Source organism: Phyllostomus hastatus, unplaced genomic scaffold, assembly GCF_019186645.2.
Source record: "Phyllostomus hastatus isolate PE091 unplaced genomic scaffold, TTU_PhHast_1.1 phas_contig_1, whole genome shotgun sequence".
Lineage (NCBI taxonomy): Eukaryota > Metazoa > Chordata > Mammalia > Chiroptera > Phyllostomidae > Phyllostomus > Phyllostomus hastatus.
In genome coordinates, this window is record NW_025333498.1 from 31,378,852 (window position 1) to 31,401,088 (window position 22,237).

Genomic DNA, 22,237 nt, shown 5'->3' on the forward strand with positions numbered 1-22,237 from the left:
GATGGGGAAAAAGGGTTGCTCACAGCTGGGACATTTGGAGTGTGTCTCCCTCAGAGACTATTGTCTGGAATGAAGTGCTTGGATCCCTCCTGGGAGCTTGGCTGGTACCACCAATGATTTTTTCTCCTGACTCCCAGTGGCTCTTAACCCCTTAGCTTGCTTCTGCAGAGGAGGGTGCTCACTTCACCCAATCTGAACCTGTAGCACACTCCTCCAGGGGGAGCTAGAGTTGGAGTCTGGGTGGTTTGGTTCTTGAGGAGGGGTTAGTTCCTGCTTACTGAGGGCCTGACCATGTGGCCTCCATGCAGGGGACCAGTTAATCCCATCCTCTTAAATCTGATTGTTGGTCACCCTACTGAGATCATGACCTGTGTATGGGTCCACTGTACAGTATTTTTATAAGACTTCTGAAGGCTTTGGAGGAAGGCTAAGCAAACCTCAGGGGGAGGTGGAGTAGCTGACAGGTGGAGGTGGACCTCAGGAAGCCTTGGACCTTTTATAGATCTGTTCTCAGCTCTAAGCTGGAGGAAGCTGATCTTTGTACACAGATTGGCCCCTTCCAAGCACACTCAGGCCCAGTAGATGCAGCTACAAACAGTAACTAGCATGGAAGCTCCAGACAGGTAACCCAAGGCCAGTTACATGATACAGCTGACACTGAACTGTACCTGAACACTTCCCAAGTTGAACCAGAGCCAACACAACCAGTGGTGGGCTTCAGACCACACCAGAGCTTGAGTCAACTAGCCATATACACGGTACACCCAAAGGGGGTTTCTAGCAGACACCAGACCCTGCTGGGAACAAAGTCTCTGGGGGTATTCCCTGTAAAGTGACTCATACATTGTGATCGAGGTTTATTTTTATAGTCAGCCAGCCTGAAGGGTTAACTCCACCTATGAAATGGCTAATAGCATTTAAGACTGGACTACTACAGGAGGGTGCACATAACCCATGAAAAACATTTCTGGAGCACTGAACTCAGGTGATTTGGAAGATTGTGCTATTGAGCCTAACAAAACACCTACGTCATAAAGCCATCATAACAAGTTTGGGAGTTATAGCACATTTACCTGATGCACAGAGACAAAATGGAGAGACAAAAATATGCCCCAAATGTAAGAAAAAGAGGAATCCTCAGAAAAAGAATTAAATGAAATGGAAGCAACAAAAATACCACATGCAGACTTTAAAACAATAGTTATAAGGATGCCCAAGGACCTTAGGGGAAGAAACATGATCCCAGTGAGGACTTAAACAGAGAGATAGTAAACATTAAAAAGGACCTAGAAACCATAAAAAAGAACCAGTCAGAAATGAAGATTACAATATCTAAAATGAAGAACACACTAGAAGGAATCAACAGCAATTTAGATGAGGCAGAAGATCAAATCAGTGCTTTAGAGGACAAACCAAGAGTAAGTACCCAAGCAGACCATCATAAAGAAAAGAGGAAAATGAGGAAAGTTTAAGGACCTTTGAACCAACATCAGGCATAACAACATCTGCATCATAGGGGTACCAGAAGCAGAAGAGAGTGGGCAAGGAATAGAGGACTTGTTTGAAGAAATAACGGCTGCAAAGTTCTTTAACCTGATGAAGGAAAAAGTCACATAAGTTCAGGAAGCACAGAGAGACCCAATCAAGTTGAACATAAAGAGGCCCACACCAAGACCAATAAAATAGCAAAGATTAAAAACAAAGAGAGAATCTTAAAAACAGCAAGAGAGAGGCAGTTACCTACAAGACAGTTTCCATAATACTGTCAGCTGATTTCTCAACAGAAACACTTCAGGCAAGAAAGGATTGACATGAAATACTCAAAGTGATGAAAAACAAGGATACGCAACCAAGACTACTCTACCCAGCAAAGCTATTATTTAAAATTGAAGGTGAAATAAAGAGCTTCACAGACAAAAAAAAAAAAGAAAGAATGAAAGAAAGAAAGAAAGGCTATAGTTCATTACCATCAAACCAGCATTGCAAGAAATCTTAAAGGGACTCCTTTAAGAAGAAGAAGAAATAGAGAAATAGAGAAATGTAGGTATAAAGGAAAAAATTGCAATAAATCAGTACCTATTGATAAACTTAAATATTCTAATCAAAAGACATAGGGTAGATAAATGGATAAGAAAACATGACCCATATACAGGGTCTGGCACTCATAATGACCTTTTTTATTACAAAATCTTTTATTACAAAATCATAAGCATGTAATTCTGTAACATAACAATATCACACTCAAGCACACCATATGACAATTTAGGGAAATATTCAAATTAAAACTATAAATGATTACACCCATATTATTATCCTACCAACCACACTCAAGCAGGCATTATTTCTGCTAGACTCTGTATATGCTATCTACAAGAGATCCACCTAAGAACGAAAGATTCACACAGGCTGAAAGTGAAGGAATGGAAGAAAATATTTTATGTAAATGGAGATGGAAAAAAGCTGGGGTAGCAATACTTACCATATTTTGCCATGTATAATGTACACCTATGTTTTTGGTCTAAACTTTCAGGAAAATTATAGTTTGCTTTAATTTTTAATTCAATTATTTATTTATTTATACTTAGGAACAAAACTAATTATCATATTCAGGGTTTTGTTTTGCATCCAGATATCATTATTGCTTTCTAGAGTTACACTTTTAACACATAAACATAAATAAAAGCATTAAAAACACATTTATATAGATACAGAATTAGTAATACCCATGTGTAATGCACATATTTTTCCTTAAAAAATTTGGGCAAAGACATGTGCATTATACATGGCAAAGTACTGGTATATCTGACAAAATAAACTTTAAAACAAAAGCCATAACAAGAGACAAAAAAGATCACTGTGTAATACTATAGGGATTGATACAGCAAGAGGTTATAAACCTTGTAAACATATATGTGCCCAACATAGGAGCACCTAACTATTTAAAGAACCTCTTGGTTGACCTTAAGAAAGATTGACAGCAATAAAATCATGGTCGGGGATTTTAATACCCCAGTCATCAATGGATAGATCTTCCAGACCAAAACAAAACAAAAACAAAACCAAGAAAACAGCAACCTTTAATGACACATTAGATCAGATGGATTTAATTGATATTTACAGAACATTTCATCCCAAAGCAGCAGAACTTTCTTAAGTGCAGACAAAATATTCTGAAAGATAGACCACATATTATGACACAAAATAAGTCTTCACAAATTGAAGAAGAGTGAAATCATATTAAGCATCTTCTCAGATAACAATGGTAAGAAACTAGAAATCAATTACAATAAAAAAATTTTCAAAAAATTCAAACCCATGAAAGCTAATTAGCATGTTATTAAACAGTGAATGGGTTGTCAATAAGATCAAAGAAGAAATATAAAGTTACCTGGAAACAAATGAGGGTGAATACACAACAACCCCAAATCAAAGGGACACAGTGAAAGCAGTTCTGAGAGGTAGTTCATAACATTACAGGCCTATCTCAAGAAGCAAGAAAAATCTCAAATAAACAATCTACACCTAAAAGAACTAGAAAAACAACAAAGAGGAAGTAATAAAGATCAGAGCAGAAATAAATGACATAGAGATTTTAAAAAAATACAACAGATCAATGAAATCAAGAGCTTGTTCTTTGAAAAGGAAGATAATTGATGAACATTTAACCAAACTCAACAAGAAAAAGATAGAGGACCCAAATAAATAAAATCAGAAATGAAAGAGAAGTAAAACCTGACATCACAGAAATACAAAAGGTTGTAAGAATCATGAACAATTATATGCCAACAAATAGGATAACCTGGGCAAAATGGATAAATTCCTAGAAACATATAGTCTTGCAAAACTGAATCAGGAAGAATCAGAAAACCTGATCAGACAAAATACAGCTAATGAAATCGAAGCAGTCACCAAAAAAACTCCCAGTAAACAAAAGTCCTGGACTGGATGGCTTCACAGGCAAATTTTACCAAACATTCGAAGAATTAGCACCTATCCTTCTCAAACTATTCCAAAAAATTCAAGAAAATGGAAGACTTTGAAGCTTTTTTTATGAGGTCAGCATTATTCTAATTCCAAAATTAGATTAAGACACTAAAAGAAAGAAAACTATAGGCCATATCCTGGATGAGCATAGATGCTAAAATCCTCAATAAAATATTAGCAAACCAGAGCCAGCAATGCATTAAACAGATCACACACCATGATCAAGTAGGATTTATTCTGGGCATGCAAGGTTGCTATAATATTCACAAATCAATAAATTTGATATATCACATAAGCAAATGAAAGGTAAAAATCACATGATCATATCAATAGATACAGAAAAAGCACTTGATAAAATCCAGCACCCATTTATGATAAAAATTCTAAGCAAAGTAGGAATAGAAGGATTATATCTCAACATAATAAAGGCCATATATGAAAAGCCCACAGCCAGCATCACAGTCAATGGGCAAAAACTAAAAGTGTTTTCCTTAAGATCAGGAACAAGACAGGAATGTCTCCTTTTACCACTCTTATTCAACGTAGTACTGGAAGTCCTAGCAACAACAATCAGACAAGAAGAAGAAATAAAAGTCATCCAAACTGGAAAGGAGGAAGTAAAACTGTCATTCACAGATGTGATGTTGTACATAGAAAACCTAAGGATTCCACAAAAAAAAACCCTATTCCACCTAATAAATGAATTTGGCAAAGTAGCAGAATATAAAATAAATACTTAGTAATTGCTGGCATTTTATACACTTATGATGAACTACCAGTAAGAGAAACTAAAAAAACAATCCCATTTACTATCAGAACAACAACAAGAAAAAGTAAGGTACCTGGGAATAAATTTAACCAAGGAGACAAAAGACCTTTACTCAGAAAATGATGGGACACTGAAGAAAGAAACTGAGGAAGATACGAGTAAGTTGAAACACAGACAGTGTTCATGGACTGGCAGAATTAACATTATTAAAATGCAAATACTACCCATAGTGATCTGTAGATTCAAAGCAATTCCTATTAAAATATCAATGGCATATTTCACAAATCTAGAACAACTATTCCAAAAGTTTATATGGAACCAAAAAAGACCCTAAGTAGAACAAAGTTGGAGGTATCATGTTATCTGATATCACACTGTACTACAATGCCACTGTAGTCAAAGTAGCCTCATACCGGCATGAGAATAGGCACATAGATCAATGGAACAGAACAGAGAGCCTAGAAATAAACCCACACCTATATGGTCGATTAATATTTAACAAAGGAGGCAAAACAATACCATGGACTAAAGACAGTCTCTTCAAAAACTGGTGTTGGGACAACTGGACTGGTACATGCAAAAAAGTGAAACTAGACCACTGACTTAAACCATACAGAAGTCAAAATGGATAAAATGCTTAAATGTAAGTGTGAAACCATAAAAATTCTAGAAGAAAACTTATGCAGTAACATTTTAGATTATCTTTCATAGCTATATTTGTGCTGATATATCTCCCAGGGCAAGGGAAACAAACAAACAAACAAAAAGAAACAAATGGGACTACATCAAATTAAAAATCATCTGCACAGCTAAAGAAAAGAAAATCCACTGTATGGGAGAACATATTTACCAATGATATATCTGGTAAGGGTTTAATTTCCAAAATATATAAAGAATTTATACAACTCAACACCAGGAAGACAAACAATCCAATAAAAAAAGTGGGCAAAGGACCTGAAGAGATACCTCTCCAAGAGGACATACAGAGGGCCATAGACATATGAAAAATGCTCAACATTACTAATTGTCAGAGAGATGCAAATTAAAACCACAATGAGCCCTGGCTGGCATAGCTCAGTGGATTGAGCGTGGGCTGTGAACCAAAGTGTCACAGGTTTGATTCCCAGTCAGGGCACATGCCTGGGTTGCAGGCCATGGCCCCCAGCAACTGCACATTGACGTTTCTCTCTCTCTCTCTCTCTCTTTCTCCCTCGCTTCCCTCTCTAAAAATAAATAAATAAAATATTAAAAAATTAAAAAAATTAAAAAAAACCCACAATGAGATATCACCTCACACCTGGCAGAGTGCCTACCATATATAAATCAGCACACAATAAGTGCTGTTCAGGATGTGGAGAAAAGAGAACCTTAGTGCACTGTTGGTGGGAACGCAGAATGGTGCAGCCACTATGGAAAACAGTATGGAGTTTCCTCATAAAATTAAAAATGGAACTGCCTTTTAACCCAGTGATCCTACTTGTGAGAATATATCTGAAGAAACTTGAAACACTAATTCAAAAGTATATATGCACTCCTATGTTCATTGCAGCATTATTTACAATTACCAAGATCGGCAAGTGGCCCAAGTGCCCATCATTGATGAGTGGATAAAAAAGCTGTGGTACATTTATGCAATGGAATACTACTTGGCTGTATAAAAAAAGGGTACCTTACATTTTGCAACAGCATGGATGGACTTGGAGAGTATTATGATAAGTGAAATAAGCCAGTCATAGAAAAATAAATACCATATGATATCACTTACACAGTACACTAATGAATGAAATAAAATGATGAACAAAATAGAAATAGAGGCATGGATACATGGAATAGACTTACAGTTGTCAGAGGAGAAGGGGGTTGGGGAGCTGGATGAATGAAGATGAAGGGATTAAGCAAAGAATTATATATATATATTTATATATATATATGTGTGTGACAGACACAGACAATAGGACAACAGTGTAGTGATAGCTGGAGAGAAAGGGAGTAGGTGGAGGTGTGCAAAGAGGGGGGCAATGGAGATAGAAAGAAACTTTAGGGTGATGGGCACATGATGCAGGGTGCAGATGATTTTTTATTGAGTTGTATACTTGAAACTTGTATGGGTTTTTGAACCAACTCCACCCAATAAATTCAATAATAAATAAATATAAAACATATTTATAAATATATATTTATATGTATTTATAAATATATAACACTACATATTAATTCCTACCATACAGATACAGAAATCTGCAACAAAATTTATCAAATTGAATCCAACAATCTACAGTAATTAAGGCAGTGTGTTATTGGCACAAGGAGAAGCGTATTGATTAATTGACTGGAAATACACTCATACATATATGATCAATTGTTCTTTTTATTTAAAAAGTGGTATAAAGGCAATTTAATGGGTAGTCTATTCAACAAATGAGGTTGGACTAGGTAAACAAAAAAAGAACCTATAAACATGTCTTACATGTCTTACATGTTTATAAATGTTAACTCAGAATGACTCATAGACATAAAAATAAAATCTAAAACTATAAAAACTTCTACTAAAGAAAATCTTTTGATGTTGGGTTGTACAATTTCTTAGATGACAGCACTGAAAGCATATTCGATAAAAGAAAATATTGATCAATGGAACTTCATCAAAATTAAAGACTTTGAAAGATAGTCTCAAGGGAATGAAAAGACAAGCTGCAGGCTAGAAGATAGTATATGCAAAACACATATTAAAGCACTTGAATCAGAATATATAAGTAATTCATAGAACACAGTAAGGAAAACAAAAAAGTCAGTAAGAAGTGTGCAAAACAAGAGATATATGAAGATGCTCAACATCACGAATCATCAAAGAAATGCAAAAAGAAACCACAATGAAGTATCAGTTCATACCTGTCAAAATGGCTACCACCAATAAATCAACAAACAGCAAGTGTTGGTGAGAATATGAAGAAAAGGGAACCCTAGGGCACTGTTGGGAATGCAAAATGTGAAGCCACCATGTAAAACAATATGAAGGTTCCTCAAAAAGTTAAAAATAGAACTACTTTATGACCTAGAAATTCCACTTCTGGTAATATATCCAAAGAAACTCAAAACACTAATTTGAAAAGACATGCACTTCTATGTTCATTGCAGCATTATTTACAATATCCAAGATGTGGAAGCAACCCATGGGCCCATCAATAGATGAGTAAATAGATGAGTAGATAAAGAAGATGTACCCTTATACAATGAAATACAAACTCAACCATAAAAAAAGAGTAAAATCTTACCATTTGGGACAGCATGGATAGACCTGGAGGTTATTATACTAATGAAATCAGTCAAGAGAAAGACACATACCATATGATTTCACTTATATGTGGAATCTAAAGAACAAAATAAATGAACAAACAAAACAGGGTGACAGATAAGTACAGAGAATAAATTGAAGGTTGACTGATGAGAGGACTTTTGGGAGCTTGAGTGAAAGGTGAAGGGATTTTGAAGTACAAATTGGTAGTTACAGAATAGTCATGGGGATGTGAAATATAACATAGGGCACACACTCATTAATATTGTAAAACTATGTATGGTGCTAGGTAGGTAGATTTATTGGAGGGATCGCTTTGTAAATTGTATAAATGTTTAACCACTGTGCTGTTCACCTGAAAGTAATAGAAAATAATAGTGAATGTCCACTGTAATTTGAAAACAATTGTACTGAGTAAAAAAGGAAAAAAGTGGGCAAAAGATTTAGACAGATAAAGAAGATATATGAATAGAACCTCCCAAAAGTACTCAGTACCATTAGGCATTAAGCAAATGCTTTTTAAAACCACAATGACATGCCACTGCATACCTATTTGAATGGCTAACACAAATTCAAACAACCCTCAAACAACAAACAAACCAAAACTCAAAGTGACAATACCAAGTGCTGACAGAAATGATAAGTAACTGGCACTCTCACACATTACTGGTGACATGTAAAATAGTATAGCCACTTTGAAAAATACTGATAATTTTACATAAAATTAAATACACACTTTCTATAAAACATACTAATCTCAAGCCTAGATTTTTAGTGAATAGAAATGGAACTTATTTCATATAAAATCTATATATTAATTTTTCTTACAGGCTAATTCCTAATCCACAAAATGTGTGAAAAAGTCAAACATCCTTAAACTAGTGAATGGATCAACTAACAGTTGTATATTTATTCAATGAACTATTGATTTATGCAACAACATGAATGAATCTCAAATGCCTTAAGGCAAGTAACAGAAGCCAGAATCAACAAGCTGCATTCATTTCTCATTCTGGTGAAGCAAAACCTATCAAAACAGAAAACATCATTGCTTGCCACAGGCTGGGGGGGTAGGAGGGGCTGTGCAAAAGGCTGTGTGAGGAAACTGGGGAGAGGGATGACTGAACTGCAGTTGTCTATTTTGTAAGGCTATATACAGAAAGGATGAATATTACCATATGTAAATTATATCCCAATAAGCTTGAACCTCCTCCCTTAATTGGAGTGCATGTGTGTGAACAAGCCTTACATAAATCAGGAAGTCGGCAGATTATGTTTCAAACTGATTTATCAGGAGCAGTAGTGTAAGCCCTGGCTGGCGTAGCTCAGTGGATTGAGAGCGGGCTGCGAACCAAAGTGTCACAGCTTCGATTCCCAGTCAGGCCACATACCTGGGTTGCAGGCCATGGGCCCCAGCAACCGCACATTGATATTTCTCTCTCTCTCTCTCTTTCTCCCTCCCTTCCCTCTCTAAAAATAAATCAATAAAATCTTTTTAAAAAAAGAACAGTAGTGTGTTTTTAAAGGTATTGTTCTTAGGTAATGTCCTAAAAAACAACAAAAATGGTGAAAAGTGAGTGCTTCTGGGAAGTGAGACTTGTGGGTCACTAGATGGATACTTTATATTGTAATTCTTTCTATACATTTTTTTTTACTATTTGCATTTAAAACATTGGTTATATAAACAAAAATATTTTAAAAATACAAATACTTGATTTATTTTTGTTATATTACTTCTATGTAAAGGATTTCTGTACACATTAAAATGCTTTTTGCATATATAATCTTCAGTCTGTAAATTGACACAAAGTAGACAGAAGTGAAATCAAAATATGGTAAGTTAGGCTATGTTTTGTTCATTAGCATGGAGTAGTAATTTCTTCTCTTAGTAAAGGAAATTACAACTGAGGGACATTATCCATACCTAGATAAGGACCTTTGTAAACGCAGCATTACTCACCTGCTCTTTTAGGTAAAAGCATTTGGTTCAACCTGAAAGGTCATTTATCACCCACAAGGGTGCACTTATGGGCTGTTCCGGCTCTTTTAGTTGGTTTACTATAGCATTAAGCTTGCTTATGGAAAATTTTGCTTGCATCTGCAGTCTATACACAAGCTCATTAATGCATTAAGAAACCTCATTGTGCTGAGTCAGGTTTGAGGTACCCCTGGGTCAATACAGTGTCATGCACAAAGTGGGCAGTCAGCATTTTTTTGATTGTCTTCTACACAGTCAGGGAAAGTCACTATGACTGTTTTAACCCACTTCCAAGACAAATTACACAATGAGATGAGAAGTTATGGAAATATCATCAGGGTAGGCTAGTCTGTTGGTTTTTGTCCCAGACATCAGATAAGTTTTCAGTGTAGAGGAGAATCCATTCTGTGATACTCACGTATCTGAATTTTCAGGGGCAGACCTGCTTTCTGATATGCTGGGCTATTTTGAGACCACAAATTCCAGTTCTTGGGTCTTGGAAATAGAGTTGCTGTGAGCTATGGGGTAACATGGCAGTGAGCTTGTGGGTGTTTACCAGACTCCATCATCTGTGTTATTTTAAAGGCCTGTATAGAAGAGTTAACTGAAAATATCCCTGTGATATCCTCAGTGACTCCCTATGAATTAAATATTTTGAAAGAGCAATAAGTGACTTCAACAAAATAATGTTGTTGTTACTTTTTGATTATACCATTACTTGTGCCCATTATAGGAAATTAGGGAAAGATGTTGAAAAATGTAAAAATCATTTTTGTTTGATACCTCAGAGATAACTGCTATTAGTATTTTTTATGTATTTCTTTTTAGTCTTTATTTCTATGCATATATATATATATATTTAAATTGAAATCATATCATGTGTGTTCTCTAATTCTACTTTTCATATTTATAGTGAGTAATTTCTACTCTAATTAAATATTATTAAAAACAGGATATTATGCCATCATATGGATTATCAAAATTAATTTAAATGTATTGATTTGGTGACATTTAGGTATTGCCATTTTGACTGTTGTGAATAATAACTCTGCAGTAGAAGTCTGAAATAAAATTTTGTTTTTCTAATTATTTGATATAGAGGAAGTGGAAATACAACCCAAAGATCATAAATATTTTAAGGACTGGAGACAAATACATCATATCCTAAACTACTCCTAGAAGTTTAATTAATTGATACTCCACCAACTGTGTATAAAGTAAAATTTAATTGATCCTCCCTTGCTATTTCTGTGTATTATAATTTCCAGTTTAGCAAATGAAAATTATGTCTTTGTTTTAATTTTCTGCCTTGATTATTAATGAAATTAAAGCTTTCCATGTTTATTGACAATTTTTCCTTTTTTGTTCATCTACTTTGTCTATTTTTCTATTGACATAATTGTCTTTTCCAAGTTTATTTGTCAAACTCAAGAAATGACTGTGAAGCAAAAAGAGATGTGGTAGGCAATGCAAGAATTACCGGTTTGGCTACTCCTACTTTTTGATCATGCTCACATGCCAAAGTTTTGTTGCTTTTACGTTTTTTAAACAAAAATGCTTATTTTATTTTGGAGATATAGATTTTATTACTTTAGTGTGGCAATGTCATTATCAAAGAAAAAGTTCATCAAAGCCAGAAAGGACTGTCAGAAACAAAGTTATTTCTTTAAAATATGTTTTATTGATTATGCTATTACAGTTGTCCCATTTCCCCCCTTCACTCCCCTCCACCCTGCATGCCCTCTCCCACCCACATTCCCCCACTTTAGTTCATGTCCATGTGTCATAAGTTCTTTAGCTTCTACATTTCCCATACTATTCTTGCCTTCCCCCTATTTTCTACCTACCATCTATGCTACTTATTCTCTGTACCTTTTCCCCCTCTGTCTTCTTCCCACTCCCCTGTTGCTAACCCTCCATGTGATCTCCATTTCTATGGTTCTGTTCCTGTTCTAGTTGTTTGCTTAGGTTTTTGTTTGTTTGTTTTAGGTATGGTTGTTAATAATTGTGAGTTTGCTGTCATTTTGCTGTACATAGTTTTTATCTTCTTTTTCTTAGGTAAGTAAGTCCCTTTAACATTTCATATAATGAGGGCTTGGTGATGATGAACTCCTTTAACTTGACCTTATCTGAGAAGCATTTTATCTGCCCTTCCATTCTAAATGAAAGCTTTGCTGGATAGAGCAATCTTGGATGTAGGTCCTTGCCTTTCATTACTTGGAATACTTCTTTCCAGTCCCTTCTTGCCTTCAAGGTCTCATTTGAGAAATCAGCTGACAGTCTGATGGGAACTCCCTTGTAGGTAACTGTCTCCTTTTCTCTTGCTGCTTCTAGGATTCTCTCCTTCATTTTAATCTTGGGTAATATAATTATGATGTGCCTTGGTGTGTTCCTCCTTGGGTCCAACTTCTTTGGGACTCTCTGAGCTTCCTGGACTTCCTGGAAGTCTATTTCCTTTGCCAGATTGGGGAAGTTCTCCTTTATTCTTTTTTAAAATAACCTTTCCACTTGTTGATCTTCCCCTTCCCCTTCTGGTACCCCTATAATTCAGATGTTGGAAAGTTTAAAGATGTCCTGGAGGTTCCTACGCTTCTCTTCATTTTTTTTTTTTAATTCTTGAGAAACAAAGTTATTTTTAAGAAGTGTTGTTTGGGCTTTCAATGTTGAGCTTTTGACAGCTCATAATTTGTAATAGCAGGAGCTTAATTTTTTTAACGTCTGCTGTTTGTGTAAAATATATTTTAGTCACATAAGACTCCTGGGAGATGGGAATTACTATCTGTTCTTTACTGGTGCATAGTCAGATTTAAAGAGGTGGAGTCACTTTCTGGGCCACACTGCTAGTCTAGCAGTGGCTCAGGATTCCAACTACAAACTCAGAGTCTCCTGAACAACAGGAGCCTTGATGAGTTGCAACAAGCTTAAACTCAATTGAACAGAGCTGCAAAGATGAAGTTGTTGTTTGTGTCTTTGCTATTGTTTTTTTTTTTTTCAAATTTTTGTTCTTTGTTGTTTTATACTGGTTTATCACAAGAGAAGCAGCAAAACTCAGATAGGACAACCTGCCTTTGACTTGCCTTTTGTTCTGGCTTATATGAATTCTTTGAGACTTTGCTGAGATCCTCCCAGTCCTTTTTATATTTCTTCATTTTTATGTACTGAAATATATTTATGTTGCTGCAGAAAAGTAGTTATTTTGTTTAATAATGCTTTGATAAAAAAGGAAAATACAGTTCTAGGAAAAACCACATAATCCAACTTCTAAAGCAGTTCTGATAATTCTAGAAGTCTGAGAATGATATATTTTTTTAAAATTATGGCTTTAAAAATTTTATCTCCTGTCCTCAGTTCCCACTGCAACATACCTTGTCTGAATAGAGGGGCAGGAGATGCTGCCCTTCTTGTGTTTGTACAGCATGAGTTCTTCAGAGCATCGAAGCCAAACCTTTGGGTCTTGGGGTCAGTGTTGGAAAGAAGCCCAGTTGGAACGAGTCTTTAAAAAAACCTTTCCTTTATATGATTTGCCCTTCTCCTTCCCTTTCAACTTTTCACTTTCTATTCTATTTTTAGTTAGATCATCTTCTGACTTTGGATAGTTTCCTTTTATTTCTAGATTAATAATTATCTGTTCCTTACCATATCTGATTATATAAATGAATAACTGTAGATTGTGAGAGAAATTTCTGACAAGTGAGCCCCTGAGAACTCTTGAGGACTTTAACTTTTCAATTTTCTTCACTGCTTTCATTATAAACTTGAGATAATTTTGTGTCTTTTTCTATCTGCACATTCTTTTAGCCCTGTAGTTTGACAATTAATTGTTGATTACTTAATTTTTTCTTTACTTATTATTTTTAATTCTCTCCTTTAAACAAGTCAAAGCTTCCTTAGCTTTTAAAACATTGTTTTTTTATCATTAACTTGTATTATAACAGCATAAGTCTGTTATAATTCAAAAATTGTGTCTCATGCTCTTAAGTCCTATAAAATAGACCAAAACGAGTAGGCTGGTCAATTACAATATTAAGCTCTGAGCCCTAATGCCAGTGGAAGCATCGCAGAGTGAATTTCTGGGAGGTGAACATTTGTGTAATGTGAGTTCATTGAGCGAGGCCTGGAAGGCCCAGCTGCCAGTTCCCAAAGCAGGGAAGTTCCTTGTTAGCCAAACAACTAATCTGCTACCATTAGCTTTCTTTGTAGTTTGGGGCTGGTGGCTATTATTTACTCAGCTTTTACGTTTTCCAGAATATTCCATATTGAGTAAAAGCAGCACTGTGGAAGATTGCCGTTTTCTGTTTTAGAGAGCATTCCTATGTGGCCTGTGGACTGTGGCCATTCAGTGTGAACAAAACTAAGTACGTGCACAGGTTGGACACTGAAACTCCTCTTTCGGATGCATTGTCAGTTCCCAGATTAACTATTTGTATCCTGAAATACAAAAGAAATCTAACATTATAAGGACAGTTATGGTTTTCAACATTTGAATTTTAAAAAGTTATCATTGATCTTGGTAAAGTCAGTCCTTAATTATGAGATTTATACCCTTCCTTATTTGTTTGGAATTATAATACCCTTTCTTTTTTGAAGTGATGGTAACAGAGGGTGCTTTCTTCTTTCACCCTCTCCAGTGTTTTTCCTTGAGAGAGCAAAAATGTATACAGCCCTTGTTTGGGCTCCAAAATTATTTTTGAAATTGAATTGGTCAGTGAAATCCCCAAATCTGGTAACACTGCTATCAAGTATGACTTTATGTGAAGATCAACATGACAATAGGACCTAAATTAATAGACAAATTTTAATAAGTATTCTGGGTTTATCAGTTTTTCTTGTTCTAATTTGGAAAGAATTTACCAGCTGTATTTGGACAGCTAGAATCTTTCGGTGCAGGCAAGAGATTTCTCTTAAAAAATTCCAACCTAGCAGGCAGTGACTTTCAGAGCCTTTCCCCAACGCTAGAGCAGTGATACATTCAGTGGGTGGGAGAGCAGAGGGCCACTTTAACAATGAAAATCACATTCAAATGACAACTGGGTTGATTCGTTTCTAGACAAACTATGCATTTTATTAAGATTTTATTTGTTTTTAGAGAGAGGAGAAGGGAGGGAGAAAGAAAGAGAGAGAAACATCCACGTGTGAGAGAAACATCTATCAGTTGCCTCTCACAAGGCCACGACCCAGGCAGTGCCCTGACCAGGAATCCAACCTGTGACCTTTGGTTTGCAGAAAAACGTCCAACCCACTAAGCCACACCAGTCAGGGCCAAGCTATGTGTTTTATTTTAAAAACTGAAATAAAAAAAAGGAAGGATGTGAGATTTTTATTTTTAAGGAGACACAAATTTTAAAAATGCTTGAGAAATGCTACTCCAGAGGGGAGGTCATTCTGTAAAAAGTAGCCAGAGTCCTGTCTTTGCTGTTGATAGATAGTATCTGGGTGTGCTGGGAAATCATCCAATGAGTAAGTCTCCCTATGGCGGTTAGGGAGTGAAGCCAGCCAGGAGCTGATGGGGATTGGAGTTCACTCATGCCAATGCCCAGCTGAAAGCCTGGGGATTTGTGGGGACCTCCGGGAAGGCCTGCAAACCAACCAAGCAATGAAGAGGTGGAAGCCTCTGGGCCCAGCAGTTGGGGAGGACTTGGAGCCCTTACCTGCAACTCCAGGGAAGGTGTCTCAGGATGCCAAGATTCCTGCTGGGATGAGGAATGGAGTTCCTGGGGAATGGGTGTGACAAGAACCCGTTTGTGAATTGGGAGCAGGTTAGTGCCCATACATTTCAGCCCCACAGCCAGAACTATTTCCCGCTGAAGTGTGGGCAAGGACTGCCGAGGTTTCCCCAGGCTGATGGGGGTTGACTGGGGGGTCTTTGAGAACTGTGGGGTGGGGCTGATATTTTGAAAGGGGGAGGGAAGGGGACTGAGGGTGATGAAGAACAATTGTGCTTCACTAGACACACCACAAATAAGCCTGTTCTACTGCCTCTGTTCCTAACACCAGCTGGATCAACCAGTGTTCAGCCTCTTTGTCCAAAGACACTGTGTACACATCCCTGACTTGGTTTACCACACTATCATAATGTCCTTTAATGCTATAATACCTTTAGGGAGTGCTCTTCTGGCTTTCCTTTCTATCACCCTTCCTTATTTCTTCCTATAGTATTTTCCATGTAGTCACTGCTTGAGATGGTTAATTTATGTGCCTACTTAGCTACAGTAGCCAGATAGTTGGTCAAACAGTAGTCTGGATAGGTCTGTGAAGTTATTTTTAGGATTAGACTTTGTAGTCTTTGAGTAAAGTAGATTACACTCCATAATTGGGTGGGCCTCATCAAATCAGTTTAAACCCTTAAGAGAAAAAAAAAAATCCAAGGTCCCCTGAAGAAGAGGGAATTCTGCCTCCAAACTGTCTTCAGACTTGAGTTGCAACATCAACTCTTTCCTGGGTCTCCACCCTGCAGATTTTGAAATTCTTGTGGATGTCTGGCTTTGCCTCACTTCCACAAGTGCTAGTTGTCTGGCTTCTCTCCTGCTGTCATACTTCTCAGATTCAGCACACTGATGAACTTGAACTTTTCATCTTGTTAGTTCAGAAGCCTGCAAATGATGATTACATACTTGGCAGGTCAAATTTGAGAATTTTTTGAAATTAAAAAATTTTTTGTTTACTAGCCTTCTCTAAAATTAGGGAAATTGAATCAACTGATGGAAAAAAAGAAAGGGTATGTGTGAGAAATTTATGTAACACCCTGGTCAATAGATATTTTATCATATAGACCCCAAATGGAGGAAACCTAGGGAATAGAAAAACAACTTACTATAAATCATATCTAATTCAAAACAAGTAATATTTCTCAAGCAAATATTTGACTTTTTAACAGGAATAGCACATACATGCAAATCAATAAATTTGGTTCTTTTTTTTGCAGTCTGATAGTTTTTACATTTCTGGACATCAGAGTATGCTTGCCATCACCTGCAAATATGTATGAAAAGTTAGTTTCTGGTTGATTAGGAATATGCACATCCGTTGGTTTCATGTTGGTAACAGATGTCTTGGCTTTTACAGACTAATTGACAAAAGGGGGGAAAGGGGATAATTAAAGGGGTGGGAGGAGACCCAGGAAAAGTGCAATCTTCCTTGTGGGGGAAAATCTAACAGACCTCCTTATTACGGGTAATTACCTCTTTCTTCAACTTCATTTGCTGCCGATTTCCATATGACTCAAGTGGAGTATACCAGGAAAGAATAAAATAAAGAAACGCAAGGCTGGACTAGTCTGATAGTAACCAGGTTTATCCTGTCATGGAATATTCTAGTATAATTGACTAATTTAACAGCAGATTAAAAAAAACAAACTATGAAAGCCTAAGTGTAATCACTAATGGCAACTTATCTTTTAATTGGCAACACAAGGGTTCTGTTTTGAGGATGGTTGACATAAATATGGTTTAATTATATACAAAATGAGACCATCTCGTGGATCAGTGGGAAATGAAAAAGGCAAGATTGAATATGCTGTCTGTTAGATATACACCTTAGGCTCTTTTCATTTGCTGTTTGTTCTGTCAGGGCTATCGTACTGCCAGTTGACCTGGAATAAATGAGAACATTTAGCAGATGTTTGATAATCAACAAATTCTCAATTTTGCCAGTGTTTTCCACTGTGCAACATTTAAAGTAAGGTGTCATTTACTATGTTTTAACTATATTACTTAAGTGTATATTCTTTTGATTAATACCTTTTACTTTAAACCGAAGGAAATTTTATAGCCTGTTAAACAGTCAGTGAGTGTCCATATTATTCCTTGATGAGAACTAGTATGTAATCATTCTTATAAGGAGCTAATATTGCTTCGAAGAAAAAGTATCAGGTTAGGTACTTAGAAGCCAACACTTAATGCAAAATTCAGATAACCTGAAAGATAAGCTTATTTATACTTTATGCAAGGCACGTGCTTTTGACTCTTATTGGACCACCTGTCTCCTCAGAAAATAGGTAGGTAGAATTTGTTTAAAAAATATTATGTTTCAAAAGGTTATTAGGAGAATACAGATCAAAATCTCAACTGTCAGTTGACTATTAATTCCTCTCTGCTGTCTTATAATTACATTTTATTCACAATTTCTAGAAACTAATAACGTGGGAAAATGGTTTCTGTCCCCATTTAAAAAATATCAGCTTTGGTAAAATAGAAGCCACATGGCTCGAGTAGTCTAGTGGCCACATTGATTCAGTCACTTGACCTTTTTGAGCCTCACTTCTTTACCTATAACAAGAAGACAGTGACAGGTAACTCCCACAGTTGCACTGGAAATTATACACAATGATAAATAAATGAAAAACTAACACATGTTTAGTCATTGACTATTTACAGTTGTAGTCACTAAGTGGGTCTGTATTCCTTAGTTGCCTTGGTTTCCAGGCTAGGTCTCTCTTGGAAAAAGAAAATTCCAGGAGACTCTGATGAGTCTAGTAACAAATGGATTAGTAGCAGTATGGAAGAAGACTTACTCTTCCCAACTTCAGCCCCTTAAAAGATGAGATTGAAGAATAACCACAGTGGAGTCAGTTTCTTTATATCAAAGAGTTTTCTGTGTTTTGTAATTGTGAAAATCCATAAATTGTAAATTCCTAAGTCATAAAATCTTGGGACCAAGTGTGACTTCAGGATTTCTGGATCCACTTCCCCCTTCCCAGTTTATTTCTCATTTTCAGAGCGGGGCAGTGAAGGCCTGTGAGGTTATTCATCTCCAGAGTCAACCAGAGAGTGAGAGACAGAGCTGGGCCTGTAGCCTTCATCTCTCCCTGGACCTTTATCTGGACCATCACCAGACACTGCCCTGTTGTGGGACTGTCTATCTAGGTTCTAGCATGAACGATTAAAAGTACGATAAAGTTGAACTTACTGGGCAGAGCAAAAGGAGATGCATTTCCTTGTTATGCCTTTTAAGTGACCTGTGCACCCTAGTTTATTCAGCCATTCCTTTATGGATTACAAATATATTTTGACTATTTGCATAGGACAACAAGCTTTACCTCCTCCAGTAGGAAAAGATGTAGTTACTAATATTTACATAGCACTTTCTATGTACCAGACTCTGTTCTAAAGACTTTACATAGATTTATTCTTCATAACAACATAGGTTAATTTTTTTATCACAACTCTATGAAGAAATATATTTTTATCTTTCATATAAGGAAATGGAGGCACAGAGGGGCCAGTAATGCCCAAGATTACAAAGCTAGTGTAACTAGCTTGAAGGCCTTAGTCTCATTGGAATTGGAAGATGCCAGAGAGAGTTCAGTTTCAAAAGACACCTGGGTGGATGGATCCACATTGTATGAGCTCACTTTTTGCAAGAAAAGTAATTTAAAATGCAAATCACCTAGATTTTATATATCTAGTTCTACTGACTCCCAGTCTAGATTATAAAGTTCTTTCATAGCACATAAATGTCAACAACATCATATATTGATATGGATCACCATTGGAACAAATAGAGGAGTGAGTCATTGTGCTTCGTCCAGTGTCAGTAACAAAACTGTATTTTATTTTATGATTGTCTAGCATGTAAGACTGAAAATGTTTATGGGGATGATATTTTAGTAGTCAAGAAAAATTATCAAAAGAAGAGATAATTTCTATTAATCAATACATATTTTTTCTTTCTTAGTCACCTAGTTATTTAGAAATGCTACCCATATTTGTTCTTATATTGGTATTTGAAGTTGAGTATATTAATTGCCATTTGTGTATAAAATATTTTGTAGGTATAAAATCAGCTCCAATTTGACTAGTAAGTTAGACTTTTATCTGAATGAAAACGATTGCATGGTAAAATTTTGGATACCCAGTTAATGGCAGAAGGGAGTAGTTATGATTTAAGAAAAAGTTTATTAAAGTAAAAATACAAAAGGTTTATTCAGATTGTACTATTTTAAAACAATGTGATTAAATAAAATTTAAATAAATTACTCACAATCTCTGGACTTTTCTGGCTGAAAGATATTTTACATCAAAACAGAATTACTGCACCACTTGGAACATGTGAGTTAGTGTGTGTGTGTGTGTGTGTGTGTGAGAAGTGGGGAGTGTGGAGGAGGCTTGTGAAGCAAACAAATTAAAAAAGCACAATCTAGTTTGTGAAAGTTTTATTGCAGTAGATGTATGAAATCCTACAATTGATGTGCTTTGCTTTACTGAATAGATGTGCTCATTAAAGAAAATTGCTCGAAGGTCATGATCTATGTTCAAATGACTCTTCTAATATGTGTTCTTTAAGTGAAGAGGTGAAGTATAATGGCTCATCAGTGTCTTGAAGGTACTATGACAATAACAACAATGTTAAATATCACTGCATGCCTATGTAAAGAATCACACAATTGTTTTTAGAGCTGTGAATATCTATGGTCAGGCTTGTGTTTAGCACACTCACTGAAAAGATTACAGCAGTGAGAGAGAATGGACACAATGAACTGGATTGCCTGGTTACACAGCTGCTGTAATCACATTTAGTGTCTCCCTTGGCCTCTGTGTTACTGTTTTCTAGTGTTTCATAGGAGCTAGTGATTTAGGAATGAGCTGACTGAACTTGAGGAGGAGGGATTTAGACTATAGATGAAAAAATTGTTTTAAAATATAAAAGCAATACATTCACAAAAAAATACAAGGAAAATAAATGATGATTGGGCCACCTGTTTAACGAAACATGTTTCTGAGAGGGAGTTAATATGTTTAGCATGTGTTTATCCACTGTTGTTTATTTAATCCCTATCTCAATTTTCATTAAGACTGAATTTCTACGCTTAAGTATTATGAAACAAATTTTCATGATGAAGATCTTTTGTATGTTAAAGCATTTTTTGCCTTATACGTTCCAGGACTAAAGTGTGTATGTCTTTTGTGTGACTCTTCAAACTTCACCTGCCACACTGAAGGAGCATGTTGGGCTTCAGTTATGCTAACCAATGGAAAAGAACAGGTGATCAAGTCCTGTGTGTCTCTCCCAGAGTTAAATGCTCAAGTCTTCTGTCACAGTTCCAACAACGTTACCAAAACTGAATGCTGCTTCACGGATTTCTGCAACAACATAACACTGCACCTTCCAACAGGTAAGGGGTTTATCTCTGTTCATTCCAAATGTTCTTGGGAAATCATGCACATGGTAGAGATCAACCTGGTTTTTGTTTCTTTAAATACAATCTGTTTTACAATTCTCTCTCTCTCTCTTTTTTTTCCCTTTGGTGTGGTAAAATTCTCTAAAACCTAGCTGAGGCTGATTTTTTAAAGTTGTTCAAGACTGTCAAAACCTTGACAACAGCATTATAGTTTTGAAAAATTTGTCCATGCTACTTGCATTTTTGGCAGTGATTAATAGACCTAAAGTAAATGTAAGTTTTTATGACCTCTTTTAAAGGAAAGACATATTAATGTACACCAGGAAAAGAAAAAAGAAAGAAAAGAATGAAACTAAAGAAATGATAGGTTTGCAACTTTTATGGAGACAGAATCTTTTTTTTTATGGATACCTTCTGCACAGCTTCTTTTTTTCAAGATTTTATTTTATTTATTTTTTATTTTTTCCCCTTTTTTATTGTTGTTCAATTGCATGGCTTCTTTATGTGCCCACATTCATGTGAGAACATTCATTAGCAGAAAGATATTGTCGTTCAGATATATTTTTGCTTTTCCCCAATTTCATGGTGCTTTATCCCAATTTATAAGATGCCGAAAATCTTCACCTCACCTTTGGTCAGCAGTCTGGGATCCAAAATTTGGGGAGACATTAATGCACAAGTAATTCAAATTAAAAACTCACTTATGACATGAAAACATCATGTTAATGACTCTTTTCAATACTTATTAATAGAGCAATAATTCAGAGCTTATTGGTATATTAGTATCTATATACAGACACATATCCTTTCTTATACATTAACATTTTAAGGTACTGCTATCCAATCTCAGGTGTTTGTATATCTCCATATCAATATCCCATTATAGTATTTTAACCTATTTTTAAAATAAATGGGCTATCCTCCCTTTTTTTTTTTACTGAAAAACATTTGTTTTATTCAGAACCTTGGAATCATTACCACAGATGAAAAGCAGTTTACTTGCCATAAATAGGTAACTACATAAAAATTAAACATATTTCTGCATTACAGGTAGGTATATTTTGTATTTCTTTGTTGTTTAAAAGTGAGAATAAAGAG

General features: G+C 35.8%; 1 protein-coding gene across 1 annotated transcript in view; it reads left to right on the plus strand.

The window, feature by feature from the left end:
- Window positions 1-22,237, plus strand: part of ACVR1C (activin A receptor type 1C) — a 70,056-nt gene that overhangs the window by 14,292 nt on the left and 33,527 nt on the right. The window contains exon 2 of the mRNA XM_045857977.1: window positions 20,903-21,133. Coding sequence (XP_045713933.1) covers window positions 20,903-21,133 — 231 coding nt within the window. The remainder of the gene's footprint in view (window positions 1-20,902; window positions 21,134-22,237) is intronic.